The sequence below is a fragment of the Nicotiana sylvestris genome, chromosome 11 (assembly GCF_000393655.2).
Source record: "Nicotiana sylvestris chromosome 11, ASM39365v2, whole genome shotgun sequence".
NCBI lineage: Eukaryota > Viridiplantae > Streptophyta > Magnoliopsida > Solanales > Solanaceae > Nicotiana > Nicotiana sylvestris.
Window position 1 is genome coordinate 114584611 of NC_091067.1, and position 21440 is coordinate 114606050.

The 21440-nt window shown below is 37.7% G+C and overlaps 1 protein-coding gene across 1 annotated transcript; it reads right to left on the minus strand.

The window, feature by feature from the left end:
- Window positions 1-1853: 1853 nt before the first annotated feature.
- On the minus strand, window positions 1854-18895 carry LOC138881520 (uncharacterized). The gene is made up of 12 exons (XM_070161754.1): window positions 18562-18895; window positions 18310-18440; window positions 13940-14012; window positions 13718-13748; window positions 13091-13161; window positions 11781-11856; window positions 3841-3911; window positions 3714-3751; window positions 3140-3228; window positions 2955-3040; window positions 2673-2811; window positions 1854-2136 (listed from the first exon to the last, which is right to left on the minus strand). Exons 1-12 carry the CDS (start codon window positions 18893-18895, stop codon window positions 1854-1856), a joined length of 1422 nt encoding a protein of 473 aa, XP_070017855.1.
- Window positions 18896-21440: the final 2545 nt, after the last annotated feature.

The window sequence follows — 21440 nt, forward strand, 5'->3', positions numbered from 1 at the left end:
CGGGTGAGACGAGAGAACTTAAGTGGAAATTGATGGACTGGATCATGCCACGTGTACAAGCTGAAAGCAATCCCTAACTCTGTATCTAACCATTTTTGCACACCTTCTTCAACCTTTATCCAGATCTGGAGAAGCTTCGTCTCCAACACCCCCCTCAAGTTGGGAGGGGGAGAAAGAACTCCCAACTTGCCGAGTAAATCCCAATGAAGAGGCCCAGAAAGGGGCTTAGTGAAAAGATCAACCAACTGTGAGTGAGATGGTACAAAGGACAAGGAGATAAGGTTGTCCTGCAACTGCTGGCGCACGAAATGACAATCAAGCTCAACATGTTTGGTGCGCTCGTGAAAGACAGGGTTTTTGGCGATGTGGATTGCCGCCTGACTATTAGAGTGGAGAGCAACCGGCAACTGGGGAGGAATGGATAGATCGTCGAGTAAACGGACAAGCCAAGTAAGCTCAGCAACGACACGACACATAGATCGATACTCAGCCTCCGCGGAAGACAAAGAAACAGAGGGTTGTTTCTTTGATTTCCACGAGATTGGGCAGCCACCAAGATTGATGAAGAAACCACTAATGGAATGCCGAGAATCAAGTCAAGAACCCCATCCAAAATCACAGAAAGAAATAAGTTCAAATGAGGGAGAATCAGACATAAAAAGGCCCAAACCAGGGTCACGAAGAAGATAGCGAAAGCAGTGTTTAGCAGCAGCCAGATGAGGAACACGAGGGGTCTGCATGAACTGACTCAGATGCTGAACTGCAAAAGATAGATCTAGGCGCGTGTGAGTCAAAAAATTCAACTTGCCGAACAATCGACGACACAATGTAGGATCAGACAAAAGATCACCCTTATCAGCAAAGAGTTTGCATGAAGGATCTAAAGAGAAACTAGCAGGAAATAGATCACATCAATCAAATTCAGAAAGCAGCTCCATGATGAACTTTCGTTGGCTCAAGATCAAACCAAAATCAAGACGAAGAACTTCCATTCCTAAGAAGTAAGATAAGTAGCCCAAATCCTTAATTTTGAATTCTGAATCTAAAAAATGCTTAAGCTAATTCAATTCTTGCATGTCATTCCCCGTTAGAAGTATGTCATCGACATAAATATCCACCAAAGAAATAGAGGAACCAACCTTCTTATAAAAAAGAGAGTAATCATTGAGAGAATGAGTGAAACTCTTAAAATTCAAAGTAGATGTCAATCTAGTATGCCACTGCCTTGAGGCTTGACGAAGCCTATATAGAAACTTTTTAAGTCGACAAACCATGTTAGGTTCAGGAGGTACTAACCTAGCATGGAACTTCATATATACTTCCTTGTGCAAATCACCATGTAGGAAAGAGTTATTAACATCCAATTGATACAATCCCCATTTTTTCTTCACTGATAGGCTAAAATACATCGGATGGTGGTCATTTTGACCACGGAAGAGAAGGTCTCTGTGAAATCAATTCCTTCTCTTTGTATGTCCCCTCTAATAACTAGTCGAGCTTTTAGTCTCTTCAAGCTACCATCAGACTTGAGTTTCACCTTGTAAACCCATTTACTAGGTAGTGCCTTTCGACCTTGTGGTAAAGGAACCACTTCCCAGATCTCATTGGTGACTAAAACATCAATTTCCTTGATCATAGCTTCTTGACAACCTGGATGCATAGTTGCCTTGGAATATGAGGAAGGCTCTTGGATGAGGGAAAGAGAAGTGAGCAATTTTTTGTTAGGAGAAGAAAATACAGTGAAAGAAAATAGTATGGGGAAATAGGAGATAGAAAACAAGGAGTGGAAACATCAGTTAAATGAACTGCATCACAAATATAATCACCTAGGTAAGTAGGTGTTTTGTGATCCCTCAAGGACCTGCACAAAGTAGTTTCAATAGGAGGTGGTGGTGTGGTGAAGAAAGAGAATAATCAGGAATGAGAGGAGAAGAAGATAAAGAACTGGAAGAAGAAAGAGTAGGAGATGAATGAACAGGAGAAGTAGGAGATGTAGGACTGGGAAGTATAGGAGAATTAGGAAAAAAATTACTAGAGGGGAGAGAAGAAGATGAAACAGGAGACATAGAAGAAGACTCTGTAGAATCTGAATGACCAAAGTGGGATGGCATAAGTATAGAGTAGTCAGAGGAGAGTCTGTAGGAAATAAAGGATAATGAAGTGTAGTCTTTAAATCAGAAAATGGAAAAATAGATTCATGAAAGATGACATTTTTGGAAATAAAGATATTTCGGGTTTGTAGGTCTAGCAATTTATATCCTTTCTTTCCAAAAGGGTATCCAATGAACACACAAGCAGTTGCCCTAAGATCCAATTTTCCTATATGATGTGGTAGAGTAGAAGCAAAGCAAAGACACCTAAAACATTTGAGTGAACTGTAAGTAGGAGGTTTCTGAAATAAAATCTCATAGGGTGTTTTATAGTGAAGTAATTTAGAGGGAAACTTGTTTATGAGAAAAGTCGTTGTTAGCATACATTCTCCCCAAAAGGTTATATGTATTTTAGAATGAAAAAAAAGGGCTCTACAGGTTTCCAATAAATGTTTGTGTTTTCGTTCAAAAATGCCATTTTGCTTAGGAGTACCAACACATGATGTTTGGTGTAAAATGCCCTTAGAAGCAAAGTAAGTGGTGGCTGCAACACTGCTCCCTAGTTCAAAAGCATTATCAGACCTTATGGTCTTAACTTTGGTATCAAATTGTCTCTCAACCATAGAAAGAAAGGATTGAAGTATTGTAAAAGCATTACTCTTGGTACTAAGCAAATATGTCCATGTAAACCTATTATAGTCATCAACAATAATAAGAAATACTAAAAACCATCATGTGTAGATGTTTTATAAGGTCCCCAAGTGTCTATGTGGATAAGCTCAAAAATGTGAGTGGTAGAAGTGGTGCTATTAGGAAAAGGCAATTTATGTTGTCTAGCCATAGGGCGAATGACACAAGGAAAACCAGCCTGTGTGGAATTAGATTGTGTGCAACCATGGATATGACTCATAGCAGAAATAGGTAAATGACCAAGTCTTACATGCCATAATCTGTTACAAGAAATCAGAGAACTACTCATAGAATGTGAAACATTAGATGTATTTACAATGGAAGATGGAACGACTGATTCAGTTTTATTTTCTATGTACAGGGAATCAGGAAAGCAATGTGTGGAGTAAAGATGATATAGTCCAGCTTTGACATCACCAAGAACCAGAGGCCTTCTCAAGGAAAGTCCCTGCAAGAAACAGAAAGAATTAACAAAGGTAGAATGAATTTGAAATGTGTGCATAATCTGTGAACAGACATGAGCTTGAATCTGTCACGACCCAAAAATCCCTATAAAGTAGTCGTGATGGCACCTAGTCTCTAAACTAGGTAAGCCTAACATTAATTGAGATAACATTTATATTTGCTAACTTTAATTTAAATAACTCTTAACAAATTACAATTCCCAAAACCGGCGGTACAAGTCATAAGCCTTTCTAAGAATAGTTATATAAAATAAATACATCACTGTTCCAAAACAAAAGGAACAAATGGAAATAAGTATAAATGAAGGTGACTCTGAAGCCTACGAACGCTGCAACAGGTTTACCTTGAGTCTCCACCGTAACGACCCACAGAGCTACTACCAATCAAATACTTGGATCTGTACACAAAAATATACAGAAGTGTAGTATGAGCTTACCACAGTGGTGCCCAGTAAGTATCAAAACTAACCTCAGTGAGGTAGTGACGAGGGACAGTCCAGACACTTACTGGTTAAATAAATTGAACAAGATATGATAATAAACTATCAACTTAAAGATGACAAAGTAATATCAATAACAGGAAAAGAACAAATTACAATCAGCAGAAACAATAAGGGAAACACGGATGGAAAATGAAAGATAACCAAGTAAATTAACACCAACATAGCTGAAACATAGATAAGTAAAAATGTACTCAATTAAGGAAGGCGATACCAGCTCAATAAATCGTATCATTTCTAATGCACAATTTCAGCCATCTCAAACTCGATGTCTCATATCATAACTTCAATTACCAAACCTTTAGGACATTCGGCACCTTGTGCCCACATATTTATATCTCACTTTGTACAACAACGTTCTCATGTTACTCAGTACATAGGGTCCATAACCAATACAATTAAGATGTTCAAAGAGTCTCATTTACATAACATAAAGTAGAGTACCGCTTCTAAACCAATTAGGACTCAACAAGAAAGATGAAGTTATTTTTAGAAATTATTTGAATAAAGGAAATATCATTTTAAATTAAAATACAACATCGAATGAATTATTACCATTAACATGAGATTCAATAATTTAACTTATTAGAAATTCCATTTTAAGTAAAATACAACCTCAGACGGTTTAAGAGAATTTAATTAAGTAACTAATTGAATTAAAAATAAAATAATTATTGAAATTTGAAGTATTGAAATATATATAAAAATACGACGAAGTATTGAAAACACTATGGGGTTCTATCACAATGGATCACAGCAGTAAAGGAATCTGAACAGTTAAAATACCTGAATTGATAACAACGAATAAACACAAGGAAACAGAAAGTGCACGACATCACCCTTCGTGCTTTATCACTCTTCCTCACCATATGCATAAATAGATATGTGTACGGCATCACCCTTCGTGCTTTAACTCTCACATAACATGGCACGACGTCACCCTTCGTGCATTAACTCTCATAATCATGGCACAACATCACTTTCATGCATCAACTCTCATAACCATGGCACGGCATCACCCTTCGTGCATTAACTCTCATAATCATGGCGCAACATCACCCTTCGTGCATTAACACTCACTCACAATATCATACACGGCATCACCCTTCGTGCTTTACACTCTTCCTCACCCAAACCATAAAAGAAATACATCCCGACAAGGAAATCAATAATATGAATAAAAACATTCTAGCAAGGGAATCAACAACAATCCAACAATACAACCACAAGGAATTCCATCATCAAGAGTATGAATACACGACAACAAGAGAATCACGAAAAAAATCAAGGAGCACAATAACCTTAACACAACAACAAGATATAATAAGCGCGTGATAACTACACCGGTGACCACAACAATTTAAACACCTAGCATATATGTTACACCCTATATTTCCGTACATGAAAATACGCCATAAATAAATTAATAAGAACCCAGAAGTGAGATGTCAGATCTCGCAGTATTACATTAAAGGTGATGTCACGTTTCGCAGTATTAAGTTACGACGACGTTGCACCATGAAGTATTGTACGTTAAAATTTCATTTTCAGTTAACCGATGTAAGACTCGGGGATGACATCATCTTGACGTTAACGTACTTACGCTATTTATAGCAAGCAATAAATAAGTGTTATGAAGGATAAAGGGATACACGGATTAAAGAAAACGAGTTTCGTTGAAAGTGGATAATTTGGAATAAAATACGGGTCGAGCGATAATGCCCGATAATTATGAACTAGTACCATGCAGGGTACCATATTACCACGGTAGTATAATATATAAAGTATATATAAAGTATTTTTGAAAATAAATAGAATTTTAAGTAATTTATGGTAATTTTTAAATTATGCGGATAATTGATTAATTACCGGATAACGGGACATTACCCAATTAATTAATAAGTGAATTTTCTTTATAAAATATACCCAAAATAAAAATATGTCACAAATCCACCATGGCAAAAAATGACTCATTAGTCATTATTGCCATGTGGCTAGCTATGAAAATGTAAATAAAAGGCAAGACTTAAAGATAAGTCTCACCAAATAGTGCTTACGTATAAGCATTTTTCCTTGGTCTATTATGTTATGTATCAATTCCTTAGTTGAAGATTCAGAAGCCTTATTCCTTTGGCTCAAAGGAAACGTTGAAGCAGAATCATATTTCGTTTATAAAGAAAGGCTTCATTCAAGAGAAATTTTGTCCAGAATTTCAACGAATTCAAAGCCAAGTTTCGTTTATATATTTTAAAGAAGCAAGAACAATTCCATTCAAGAATTTCACAGAAACAGGTATGTTAAGGCTATCCCTTCTTTCTTTTGGCATGATCCATATGATATGAACGAAACGTGCCAATGCACAAACTCCATAAGTGACTCTACTTATAGAAGTAATAGAAATATCTATGCTCTTTAATTCCCATGTATCATAATATTTTATCATCTATTCATGGGTCTCAGAAAAATACGAAAGTTGAAAAGATGTTACTTTATGATATTTCTCAAGAGGCAAAGTGGTCTTATGACCTTCCGAATGATTTTATTGACGTACTTTTCATGCATTGCATTCATGTACATTGACTCATGACCAGATGATGTTATATACGTGTATATATGTAAATATATGTATATGGGATATGGGAAAAGGTTATGGCGTTATATATGCACCACCACCTGATCAGCTGGTATATGATGATGATGTTGCCCACAGTGGCCAAAATATGATTCAAACGGTGTTATATACGCATATATATGTAAATATGATTCAAACGGCGTTATATACGCGTATATATGTATGTATATATGTATATGGGATATGGGAAAGATTATGGCGTTATATACGCACTACCACCTGATCAGCTGGTATACGATGATGATTCTACCCGCAGTGGCCGATATGATATAATGAGATGCCCTCAGAGGCTGATGATGTTATGAAATATGTACCTATTCATGACATGACATTCATACGCATACGCATGATGCTAAAAGTAATTTATGATTTACAAAGTTATTCAGACTTACAGGTTGAGTCATGTACTCTATATGTCTTCCATGTCTCTTATGTATTTATTTATGTGCCTTACATACTCAGTACATTATTCGTACTGACGTCCCTTTTGCCTGGGACGCTGCGTTTCATGCCCGCAGGTCCCGATAGATAGGTTGAGAGCCCTCCATGTAGGCAATCAGCTTAGCGGAAGATGTTGGTGCGCTCCATTTGCTTCGGAGTTGCTTGTTTGGTTAGTATGAGTTAGACGTATATTGTTTGGTATGTCGGGACTCTGTCTCGACCTTTATAATATTTATGTTTTTTAGAGGCTTGTAGACATATGTCGTGTATGTGAAAGATTGTACGGCCTTGTCGGCCTATGTTTTGAGTTTATAAATGATTATGTTGGCCTATTAGGCCCGTATGTCACGTGTATATGATGATGTAATAAGAAAGATGCATTATGTTGGTATTCGGTTGAGTAAGGTACCAGGTGCCCATTGCGGCCTATCGGTTTGGGTCGTGACTATATATGCATGGGGTCATATAGGAATTCACCATTAAAGGATAACAAAACAATAAGGAGAACAATCACTTCAACTAAGGCAAATAAGGGCCACGTAACAAGTAAGAGTTAGGGGGGAAAGTTAACAATCATATAGAGGTAAAGCAAGCAATTAGGAAGCCCAAGCATAGCTGAAAAACTTCTCACTTAATGAACATAAGGACCTAATAAAAATAAAGGCAATTTTCCCACAAAAAAGTCTGAGAACACACTCGTCACCTCGCATGCACAGACTACAATTAGCATAGAAGACTCAAATACTAAGGGGAAGTCCACACACAAGGTTAGGCAAGATACCTACCTCAATCCGGTCAATTCAATACTCAATTTAGCCTTCCCTTTACCAAATCATCAACGCTCGGCTCAATCTAGCCAAAAACGACTTGAATACATCAAACAATGCAAGAGAAAACAATTTCAATTCACAAAACTATGATTCTTATACAATTTGCAAAAAGTCAACAGAAGTCAACCACACGGGCCCGCATCTCGAAACCCGAAATTTTTTACAAAAATCGAACACTCATTCCGCTATGAGTTCACTCATCCAAAAATTATCTAATTTCGATACTATTTGGTCATTCAAATCATCGTTTTATATTTTTGAAAAACTTTATAAATTTTCCCCAAATTTCATCCCAAATCATGAATCAAATGATGAATTTAATGATAGATTCATGTATTTTAGCCAAATCCGAGTTAGAATCACTTACCCCGATAAATTTCTTGAAAAACCTTCAAACAATCGTCAAGATCCGAGCTCTCTAGGTAAAAATATGAAATAAAACCCTAAATCTCTTATTTATAATGAACCTCCCGGATTTCCATAACCTCTGACCGCGGAAAATCACCGCTGCAGTGCTCACTCCTCCACGGTCGCGAAAAAGTAGCGCGGTCCGCGCTTCTGGTGGCTGCACAAACAAGCCTTAGTATTTTGGACATAACTTTCTCTACCGATGTCTAGATTATGCTTTCTTTATCGTTTTGGAAACTAGACATGAAGGGCTACAACTTTTATTTTTTTAATCATCTAAAAATTCCTCGTAGATCAAAAGATATAGGCTTCCTAAGTCGTACCAACGAACCTGCAGATTCTTCATGACCGTGGCCGCGGACAGATTTCCGCTAACAGCGAAAATTCCACTTCTGCAGTGAAATATCACTGCTGATAGTGGTCCTTTTGGCCACTGGGGCAATGATTTACTGCCCCTAATCCAGAACAAATTCCAAGTGCCGAAAAGTCCGAACTCGCTCAAAACTCACCCCGAAACTCATCCGAGGCCCCCGGAACCTTAACCAAATGTACTAGCACATCCCACAACATCATACGAACTTAGCCCCACTCTCAAATTGTAATATCCCGGCCCCCTAGTGATACTGTCCGCTCTGGGCCTATGCCCGCACGGGTTTAAAACGCGTCATTAGGGTCTAAGGCTTGTTAACTTATATACCCAGCATCTCTCTTGTGTTTTTGCCGATGTGGGACTCTATCTAAAGCCTGGGATGTTACATACACCCCCTTTTATGGACTCAGTGTCCTCGCTGAGGTTTGCCCCACCGCATGGGATTTGCCTAGACTCAGCACTGAGGTTTGCCCCACCTAACCGGGATTTGCCTAAACTCAGTTAGACTCTGACCCACCATCAGCAAGGCTGACACAAGAGTTGCTCTGATACCATTTTTAACAGCCCAGCCCGTTAGTAATATTGTCCGCTCTGGGCCTAGACCCTCACGGATTTAAAACGCATCATTAGGGTCTAAGGCTTGTTAACTTATATACCCAACATCTCTCTTGTGTTTTTGCCGATGTGGGACTCTGTCTAAAGCCTGGAATGTTACACAAATCACATCAAACAACGCTAAAACCACGAATCACCCTCCAATCCAAACCTAAAGAACTTGAAATTTCAAGAATCCTACAACCGATACCGAAACCAACCAAACCAAGTCTGATTGATCCCAAATTTTGCACACATGTCATAAATGACATTATGAACCTACTCTAACTCCTGGAATTGTATTCCGACTCCGATATTATAAAAATCAACTCTCGGTCAACCCTCTCCATTTTTTCCAAACTTTAACTTTTTCAACTTTTACCGAAATGCCTCAAATTACCCTACAGGCCTCAAAATCCAAATCCGAACACCCGCCGAAGTCCAAAATCATCATATGAAGCTACTGACATCATCCAAAACTCATTCCGGAGCCGTTTACTCAAAAGTCTAATTCCAGTCAAATTCTCTCCGCTTAAGCTTCCAAAACTATATTCCTTCTTCCAATTCGATTCCGATTCATACAAAAACTGAATCCAACCATTCACACAAGTAGATATACATAATGTGAAGCTGCTCCTGACCTCAAATTGCCGAACCGGATGCAATTATTCAAAATGACCAGTCGGGTCGTTACATCCTCATCCACTTAAATATACGTTTGTCCTCGAACATACCCGGAGTCATTCCAAAGCCATCGAACCACTGTATGAGCTCCTCATACATACAGTCGGGGGTGTTTCCCCATCACCCAACCTATGCAGAATTGACAATACCACTTAACTGAAGGTCTGATCTCCTCCTTAGTCCATAACCTTAGACCAGAACCCAAACCTCAACATCCGAAATTTATCATTGGACCCAAATTCCACATCATCACATTGATTACACCCAAAAAAGCTGAATCGAGCCAAAAATTCCAATTTAGGATACAATCATATGTTGTTCCACACAACTCACACACTCGAAGCAATAACTTCTAACCACTATAGCTGCTCAAATGACATCCTGGATGCCGGAAATACACTTCGCATTGAATACAACCTTATTCCGGACTTCCACAACACTGCCCATGATGAGGAAACATGCGGAAACTCATAGCCGCCCATGAAGTCAACAAGTCAAGAAATTCTCTCACACGCCAATGGCCATTACCCAAATCTTAGCAGAAACACCCTCTTACTTCCAAACACTCCTCACCCTCAATACCATAGTACCAATATTTGGTTTCAGAACCTCATCTTAGCCACTACAAGCAACCCAACTAACAACTCATCACGGAACCACACGGATTCTCACACTACACAGTTTGTATACCAAAACAACAATAACTCAATTATGCGGCACAAATAAAGGATAGCAAAGTAGAAGAATTATTTAAAAAGTACAACATGTGTGACAACAAAAGTATAGTTTTTCATCAAATCGTCCCACAGAGGGAAAACATAACACCAAATAAACACAAAGGAAGGGTATCCCACATAACATCCGCTGAGGCATGTAGCCCGCTCCCAAATACTCATCAAGCTAAAATGCTCGGGTTCACTGAACATATGAACACTGATATTAACTACAACAGAGCGCACAAATAAAACTGTGGGAAAATAAATAGCAGTAATAGCACATAAAAGAAGCAAGCACAACTAAGGTGCAATTAGTAAATCAACATCACGAGGGCTATCCCGCCCGCATCGCCATAAGGCCCGAACGGAATCACAACATGCTTGGAGAATAGTCGTACAACCTCACATCTCATCACAACATAAGAGAGCAGCACATAACATAGGCCAGAAGCACCAATAACGACCATTCTGCCTGATAGCATAACCAAAATGACAATCTCACAGGAGCACACAAACTTAACCCGATGCAAGATACATATTCTCATTGAGTTTTCACATTGTATCAACCAAATCTTGATCCTTCCCAATTAGATAAATATACTTCAAAAAGATCCACAACAACTCGTCGATAATAAATGCTATTAATCATCCCATTCTCAATATTTCTTCAAAATCCGGAAACAGGAAATAGTTCATATATGAGGGCATCTAGCCCCAAACCTCAGGAATACCAAAATTTCCATACCCAACTCAACTACGCAAATCAAATGGCTGATATATCACTCACACCCCATCATTCTGCTGAAGCACCCATATAGGATTTTTGGCCGCATAACAAAACATGAACCTCGAAAGCCTCAAAACCCAGTAATCACCATACTACTAGTCACGCACCCGCAAACCAAAACTTAAGTTCCTTTCTAGAAATACACATTCTTCACATATGACAGCCAACAAGGTAAACTCTCTATTAACTTCTGATACCTATTCAGGGGAAAGCTACAATGTACCATATATTCCTTATGCCCATAGTAGAAAGCCAACTCAAGCCATTGCCAAACCATCGAGAACCCTCCGAGATCTGCCCTTACACAACTAGGCCACCAGGACCGCACCTTCTCAACTCAACCGAGTCACACAAACCTTCCAATCCAAGAGTGCTGCCATAAATGCCAATAGAGAATTCCTATTTCAAGGACCAATTACTTTATCGCTATGATGACCCAATACCACAAGGCTGACATTTTTCCTTCGAATAGTCGATGTGCAATAATCCCAATCAAAGTCCTAAATATAGATGATCATAACACGAACCACGTAGCCAGAAGCTTATAAACCATCGCATTTCCTCTGAAGCATACCGTTCTACTGCAACCACGATACCTATTGAATAGACCTTATGTGAATCTGAAATTGTTCCTCCGACTCCCCTTGATGCTGAAATGTAGATCCATTAATGAAGTAGAAATACCCAGGCCAAAACTGACGTAAGTCTGACTCTGCAATCTTAATGCCGCTGATGGACTCCTCCACTTGGTGCGAAGCCATAGTAAACAACGTTTGATGATCCGCAAAACTAACCTTCATAGCTCGTACAACACAAATCACAAGATACTAAAACTAACTTTCATAGCTCGTATAGCACAAATCACAAGATACTCTAGTACCATAAACTATCCCCAATCAACACCCACCTCGTGACCTTACCATAATCACGATGACTAGTCAACCAATTAAACCTTCCCAAGCTCGCACTCATTAACCAGATGTCAGAAACCGTAGCACCTCTATTTGAACAATTGAAAGTCTCTCAATACCTCTGTATCTTCAGTCTGGACTACACGTTGAGACAATGCCAGAGCATCCCTGACTCTTTCGTAGCCCGTCTGTAGCATCACGAACCACTGGCGCATATCGGACACTAAGAGCATAATATCATACATGAGTGGATGTAGAGGAACATAAGTTATATACTTCGAGCTGAATCAATATCGCACGATAAGGAATGAAAGAAGTGAGATTATCCTAATAGTTTTGTATCCTCTCGAAGATAAGTACAGATGTCTCTATACCGATCCGCAAGACTCTACTAAACCTTCTTATGACTCGTAGCACCTATGAACCTAGAGCTCTGATACCAACTTGTCACGATCCAAAAATCCCTTCGAATTAGTCGTGATGGCACCTAGTCTCTAAACTAGGTAAGCCTAATATTAACTGAGATAGCATTTATATTTGCTAACTTAATTTAAATAACTCTTAACAGATTACAATTTCCAAAACTGGTGGTACAAGTCATAAGCCTTTCTAAGAATAGTTATACAAAATAATACATCACTGTTCCGAAACAAAAGGAACAAATGGAAATAAGTACAAATAAAGGTGACTCCAAGGCCTGCGAACGCTGCAGCAGGTTTACCTTGAGTCTCCACCGCAACGATCCGCACAACTACTACTGATCAAATACCTAGATCTGTACACAAAAATATATTGAATTATAGTGTGAGCACACCACAACGGTGCCCAGTAAGTATCAAGACTAACCTCGATAGGGTAGTGACGAGGGAGAGTCTAGAAACCTACTGGTCAAATAAATTGAACATGATATGTTAATAAATTATCAACCTAAAGATGACAAAGTAATATCAACAGCAGGGAAAGAAAAAACTACAATCAGCAGAAACAATAAGGGAAACACGGATGGAAAATGAAAGATAGCCAAGTAAATTAACACCAACATAGCTGGAACACAGATAAGTAAAAATGTACTTAATTAAGGAAGGTGATGTCAGCTCAATAAATCATATCATTTCTGATGTACAATTCCAGCCATCTCAAACTTGATGTCTCATATCATAACCTCAATTACCAAACCTTTAGCCCACCTGGTACCTTGTGCCCATATATTTCTATCTCACTTTTCACAACAACGTTCTCATGTTACTCAATACATTGGGTCCATAACTGATAGGTTTTCAATATCTTTGCCTTGTGTTTTGATGATCTAATAAACTTAATGTTAAGAACTAGATAGGGAACTTAACTCACTTGGATTTCACTACAACTAACGGATTCCAGCCAAATGTGAACTTGCTACAGCTTCAGGAGGTAGGAACCCAAACAAGGACCTGATACTCTTATGGGTTCCTCACGGCAGTACAAAGTTAATTGGACGCAGCTGGAAATGAAGATTCTGCCGCACTGCACTATTTCCAGTGCACACTCATTCTTTGGTCAACTAAAGTATAATGATTCAAGTTACTCAACTCAAGACAATCTGGGCAGTGTGCACAAGTACCTGATCAGGAACCTGATTCCTTGGTGCTCCCCTAACAGAAGTACAAGTCAACTATACAGCTGGATTGCAACTGCAAAAAGTGACTGTCCGCAATTTTACAAAGAGGAAGACAACAGGGACCTGATCCCTTAGGGTTCTCTAACAGAAGTACAAGTCAACTATACAGCTGGAACACAAATGAGTGACTGTCCGCAACTATACAAAGAGGAACACAATAGGGACCTGGTCCCTTAGGGTTCTCTAACAGTAGTACAAAGTCAACTACAGCTGGAAAGCAGCTGCAGAAAGTGACTACCTACAATAGTACAACAGACAGAGCAACAGACAGTGCAACAGTCACTTTCCATTGAGATTGGACATCACCATTGTGAATTGACATCACTAAGGTAATGTATTGTGTAGTATAAACCTCATGCAAGGCACAAGATTCTGGTTCAATGCTTGCAAAATCAAAAAGGAAAATATTCTATCAAGTGTTCAAGAACCTCTCTCAAGAACAAAGCTGTTGCAACCTCAAGGACCTGATCCAAGATTGAAGATATCTTAAGTCCTTAGATTTGTAGAGTCTTTGTAATTTATTCTTCATTGCAACTCCTATCCAGCTTTCTTAGAAGCGTTGATTGGGTTGAGTTATAAGATAAAACCTTTGTAACCGTAGTGTGACAAAGTGGCTTGTGGTGGAAATATCACAAGTTAGTCAAAGCCTTTGTAACCGTAGTGTGACAAAGTGGCTTGTGGTGGAAATACCACAAGTTAGTCAAATTCTTTATAACTAGGATAGTTATAGAGTGATTTTTGATGAGAGTATCACAAGTTAGTTGAAGTCTTTACAATAGGGTTATTGTAAAGTGGCTTGTAATAGGGAGATTGCAAGTTAGTGAAGTTAAAAGCCTACAGGTGTAGGTCGTGGTTTTTTGATCCCCTTGTGTGGGAAGTTTTCCACGTAAAAATCCTCGGCCTTATTTACATTCAGCTTTACTAGCATTCACTGCAGAACCTGATAAAGGACCAGGTACTCTATTATTTGGTGGACTTACACAAACTTAGCACTGTACCAAACTGATATAAGACGAGATCATTATACAGTTTGGTTCATCAGTACTTTCAGAGGAAACACATAGAGAACCCGGTTCTCTATACAGTCTGGTGGATGCACAGTCTCTAACAATAACTAATGCAATTAAGATGTTCAAGGAGTCTTATTTACATAACATAAAGTAGAGTACCGCTTTTAAACCAATTAAGAACTCATCAAGAAAGATGAAGTTATTTTTAGAAATTATTTGAATAAAGAAAATATCAATTTTAAATTAAAATACAACATCGAATGAATTATTACCTTTAACATGTGATTCAATAATTTAACTTAGTAGAAATTCTATTTTAAGTAAAATACAACCTCAGACGGTTTAAGGGAATTTAATTGAGTAACTAATTGAATTAAAAATGAAACAATTATTGAAATTTGATGTATTGATATATATATATATATATATATATATATATATATATATATATATATATATATATATATATATATATATATATATATATATATATAAATACGGCGAAGTATTGAAAACACTATGGGGTTCCATCACAAAGGATCACAGCAGTAAAGGAATTTGAACAGTTAAAACACCTGAATTTATAACAACGAATAAACACAAGGAAACAGAAAGTGCACAACATCACCCTTCGTACTTTATCATTCTTCCTCACCATATGCATAAATAGAAATGTGCACAACATCACCCTTTGTGCTTTAACTCTCTCATAACATGGCACGACATCACCCTTCGTGCATTAACTCTCATAATCATGGAACGACATCACCCTTTGTGCATTAACTCTCATAATAATGGCATGACATCACCCTTCGTGCATTAACTCTCATAATCATGGCACGACATCACCCTTCGTGCATTAACACTCACTCACAATATCATGCATGGCATCACCCTTCGTGCTTTACACTCTTCCTCACCCAAACCATAGAAGCAATATATCCCGACAAGGGAATCAACAATATGAACAATAACATCCTTGCAAGGGAATCAACAACAATCCAATAGTTCAACCACAAGGTATTCCACCACCAAGAGTATGAATACACGGCAACAAGAGAATCACGAAAAAACTAAGAAGCACAATAACCTTAACACAACAACAAGATATAATAAGCACATGATAACTACATTGGAGACCACAACAATTTGAACACCTAGCATATATACACAGGGTCATAGAGGAATTCACCATTAAGAGATAACAAAACAATAAGGAGAACAATCACTTCAACTAAGGCAAATGAGGGCCACGTAACAAGTAAGAGTTAGGGGAAAAATTTCACAATCATATAGAGGTAAAGCAAGCAATTAGGAAGCCCAAGCATAACTGGAAAACTTCTCACTTAATGAACATAAGGACCTAAGAATAATAAAGGCAAATTTCTCACAAATAAGTCCGAGCACACACTCCGGGAAAATCATAATTTGGACATATGTAGAGAAAGGTATGGCCAAAATACTAAGGCCTGTCTGTGCAGCCACCAGAAGCGCGGACTGCGCTACTTTTTCCCGACCGCGGAGGGGTGAGCGCTGCAGCCCCTAACAAATAAGTCCGAGCACACACTTAATGAACATAAGGACATAAGGACCACATAGAAGACTAAAATACTAAGGGGAAGTCCACCACACAAGGTTAGGAAAGATACTTACCTCAATCCGGTCAATTCAATACTCAACTTAGCCTTGCCTTTACCAAATCATCAACGCTCGGCTCAATCTAGACAAAATCGACTTGAATACATCAAACAATGCAAAAGAAAACAATTCCAATTAACAAAACTATGATTCTTATACAATTTGCAAAAAGTCAACAAAAGTCACCCCCACCGGCCCGCACCTCGGAACCCGACAAAATTTACAAAAATCGAACACCCATTCCGCTATGAGTTCACTCATACAAAAATTATCTAATTCTGATACCATTTAGTCATTCAAATCATAATTTTATATTTTTGAAAAACTTTACAAATTTTCCCCAAATTTCATCCCAAATCACGAATCAAATGATGAATTCAATGATAGATTCATGTATTTTAGCCAAATCCGAGTTAGAATCACTTACCCCGATAAATTTCTTGAAAACCCTTCAAAAAATCGCCAAGATCCGAGCTCTCTAGGTAAAAATATGAAATAAAATCCTAAATCTCGTATTTATAATGTACCTCCCGAATTTCCATCACTGCTGACCGTGGTAAATCACCGCTGCAGTGCTCACCCCTCCACGGTCGCAAAAAATAGCGCGGTCCACGCTTCTGGTGGCTGCACAGATAGGACTTCGTATTTTGGCCATACCTTTCTCTACATATGTCCAAATTATGATTTCTTTATCTTTATAGAAACTAGACACAAAGGGTTACAACCTTTGTTTTTAATCATCTCAAAATTCTTTGTAGATCAAAAGATATAGGCTTCCGAAGTTCGACCAACGAACCTGCAGATTCTTCATGACCGCGGTCGCAGACAGATTCCCGCTGAGTTCCACTGCTGCAGCGAAATATCACGGCTGACAGCGGTCCTTTTGGCTGTTGGGGCAATGATTTACCGCTGTCCGCGCCCCCCTCCCCACGATCCGGAACAATTTTCGAGTGCCGAAAAGTCCGAACTCGCTCAAAACTCACCCCGAAACTCATCCAAGGCCCCCGAAACCTCAACCAAATGTACCAACACATCCCATAATATCATACAAACTTAGCCCCACTCTCAAATCACATCAAACAATGCTAAAACCACGAATCACTCTCCAATTCAAACCTAAAGAACTTGAAATTTCAAGAATCCTACAACTGATACCAAAACCAGCCAAACCAAGCCTGATTGACCCCAAATTTTGCAAACAAGTCACAAATGACATTATGAACCTACTCCAACTCCCGAAATTGTAGTCTGACTCTGATATCATAAAAGTCAATTCTCGGTCAACTCTCTCCATTTTTTTCAAACTTCAACTTTTCCAATTCTCACCGAAATGCCTCAAATTACCCTATTGGCCTCCAAATCCAAATTCAAACACACACAAGTCCAAAATCACCATACGAATCTACTGACATCATCCAAAACTTATTCCGGAGCAGTTTACTCAATAGTCTAATTCTAGTCAAATTCTCTCCACTTAAGCTTCCAAAACTATATTCCTTCTTCCAAATCGACACCGATTCATTCGGAAACTGAATCCAACCATGCACACAAGTCGATATACATACTCTTGACCTCAAACTGCCGAACTGAATGCAATTGTTCAAAACGACCAGTCGGGTCGTTACAGAATCTAAAGTCTGGAACTAGCAGAACATTGTTTAGGGTCACCTTAGGGTGTACTGTAACTTGTCCTGCATGTGTTACTTTTACTCTTTGAGAATTAAGAAGAGTTATATTCATAAAAGTATGAAGGATTTTGATGTTTTTGAGAATACTGGAATCGAAAGTCATGTGTTCAGAGGCTCCTGAGTCAATGATCTAAAAATGACTCTTAGTGTTCTTAGAAAAAATGATAGGAGCAGGCAGAGATGTACCAGTACAGTTTACATTTGCATTGACCTCAGAATTTGCTGTTGCCTGTTGCCCAATTTTAACCTGTTGAAATAGTTTCATTAATTGTGTAAGTTGTTCTTGTTTAATACCGATTGTGGCTTCTGTCTCATTGTTATGAAATTGTCCTATCCGAGAACACAACATGTCCTTGAACAGAATTTTGTGTCCTTCCTTGCTTGTTATTGTTTATGAAATTTTGCTGTTGAGGATAGCCATGAATTTTAAAATATTTCTCAATATTATGACCTAGCTTTTTACAGTAGTTACATAATAGCCCTTTCCTGTGTTCCTGTTTATTCCTATAGCCATATCCACCAAAAGAATTCACAGCTTGGGAATTATTCGCACCAGAGGAACTCCCAAACTGTCCACCAAACTTGTTAAAGTTTCCATGTGATTGATTGAATTTCTGTGTTGTGGCAGCAAAAGAGCTAGAGTCACTAGGATAGTGTCCTATAGATTGAATTCCTTTTTGTCTCTCTTCTTGAAGCAATAAGTAATAGGCTCTGTCAATTGTTGGTGAAGGTTGCATCATTATGGTATTACCTCTTACCCCAGTATATGTCACATTTAGTCCCATTAAGAAAATGCACCAATTTCTGCCTTTCTTCAAGGGCATAATTCTTTTCAAGTGCACCACACTTACAATCCACACAAACACACACAGTTCTAGTATCAAGTAATTCTATCTCATCCAATATAGCCTTGATTTTGTTGAAGCAAGTAGAAATATTGTTTGAGCCTTAAACTATTTATAAGAGCTATTTTTGTAATTCAAAAGATTGAGCTAAATTCGATTGTCCATATCTCTCCTCCAGTTGTGTCCACATAATTCTAACTGATTTTGAATGAATTATACTAGGTCTGATCTCGCTGGTCAAGGAATTTAGGACCCAAGCAAATACAATATCATTACATTGGATCCAATACTTCAAGTCAGGTGAATCATCCTTTGGCCAGCTCAAGCTTCCAAAGATAAAACAGAGTTTGTTTTTGACTGATAATGCAATCAAAACGATGTCCTCCAAGCTCCATATCCAGACCCATCAAATGGAGGTGAGACCAAAGCTAGCCCAGACGAATCAGATGCAAGAAGATAATAATGATGATTAGGATCAATTTTTGCTGGTACTGCCATTTCAGTGGTAAATCAATAGAAAATGAAGGAAACAAAACCTAGAAAACTCAAAGGAAATTGTGAAGAAAAAATTCAGAATCGAAACTGTATGAAATCAAAAATTCAGTAATGCTTTTACTGTTGTATTGAGATAAAAAATTAGAGATAAATCAGATGAGATTGGAATCAAAATTTGAGCTGGATCACCCCAAGCTCTGATACCATGTTTAAATTCTAGAGAGAGAATTTCTGCAAAATGCTTGATCTCCAAAATGTACTGTACAACTGTATTAATAGTCACGCGTGTCCTCCACTAACTACTTTTGTACACATATGTAAATGAAAGAATAAGAATACATAACTAGTGACCTACAACTATCAATTAATGTGCTAAAACTAACGGGTGAAATGAGAGAACTTAAGTGGAGATTGATGGACTGGATCATGCCACGTGTACAAGCTGAAATAAGAAATCCCTAACTCTGTATCTAACCATTTTGCACGCCTTCTTCAACCTTTATCCAGATCTGGAGAAGCTTTATCTCCAACATGCACATAGTTTAAACTCAGTGATAAATATCACAACGGAAAAATGTAACTACTCATTTTACCTAAGCCCCTTCCAACTACCCTTGCGCCAAACAAAAAGTTAAAAAGCATATTTATGAAAAAGAGAAGACTATTTTAGATAGGAAAAATTTTCACATGAGAATGACTGGGCTCCCTGCTTTTCAATTTTATAGCTCATATTTTAATTTATAACCAACTAATCCAAAAATAATAGGCTAAGATTCAACATCCAACTCTAATAGGTCCTCGAAATTACTATTTAATTTTTTTAAGAATTGCTCAAGCTTTTAAGTTAATTTTCGAATCAGTAATTGTGATTCAAATATTAGTTCAACAAACCAAATCCATTTGGGTGGTGAAAATTAAATTTTTAACAAGTTTAAATATGTGGGTTTAAATTCTAAATTTGATTTTGCGAGAAATTTGGAGTGGGTGTTATTTAGACTTGTTAGAAATAGTATAAGGAGGTTGTATATAAAATTTGAACTCATTTAATGGAGATTTGGACTGGTTTTGAACAAGAATTGCAACTGAAAATCTTGGAAGAAGTTCGTCTACAGACGCTTGTATAAAGGTGTATAAAAGTGTATAAGATGTGTTTATACACTCATATATACACTATTATACAAGATTCTTGTTCTATTTCGAAAAATCCAATTTTCGAAAGCAAAACTTTGAATGACCTTCAATGGTGGACTTCTACTCTTCAATTTTCTTGTATTGCAACCAGGTGACACAGTGAGAGAAACAGTAATGGCGGACGGCCATTTGAAGCATATGTAGAAGATGTGAGAAGAATAGAGAATGAAAACAATGATTATGAAAACACTGATTTAACTCCATAGCTTTTAGAAACAATAGTGGTTAGAACACAAATTGTATTTAAAATCCTCAATTTGGTATGGCATCAGATTACGTAAATATATACAGGCACACACACGACCATGACAAATGCCAATTCAATATTAAAATAATTAACTGCACCCAAAGGCTATGATTAGTGATCAATGGAAAACAAAAAAATTCATCAAAATTTAAAAAAATAAAAATAAAACTACTACTGCTAATTAGTAATTTCTTCCATTTGTCCAAGCTTTAATGGACCGGGTTATCCGATATCTATATTGATAGGAGGTAAAATATTGCAAGTCTAATGAGTTAAAATATAAGTACAAAATATTTCGGGCATCAGGGTTAAAAAAAAATTCATTATTAATATAACTTGAAGAATGGCCTACCCTAAACACAAAAACCAAACGCGTCAAATTTACCTTCAAGATAAGACCATATCCACAAGTTCTGTCTCAGATCATTATCATCATATGTATATCTTTTATAGCGTGTTGGCCGTTTACTTTTCAAACCTTCTAAAAACCTGATTCTTTTTTTATCTAGAAACTAACGCCGTACAACTTCCAAATACAGAGTCTTTTCATAA

What these genes read in the sequence shown, in the direction of transcription:
- LOC138881520 (XM_070161754.1), bottom strand. Translation starts at nt 18,895, where the DNA reads ATGGGACTAAATGTGACATATACTGGGGTAAGAGGTAATACCATAATG. An exon ending in AGAGAACCCTAAGGGACCAG is followed by an intron (nt 13,749 to 13,939) that starts GTCCCTATTGTG and finishes TACTTCTGTTAG; the next exon opens with GGGAGCACCAAGGAATCAGG. An exon ending in ATCTAATTCCACACAGGCTG is followed by an intron (nt 2,812 to 2,954) that starts GTTTTCCTTGTG and finishes GATGGTTTTTAG; the next exon opens with TATTTCTTATTATTGTTGAT.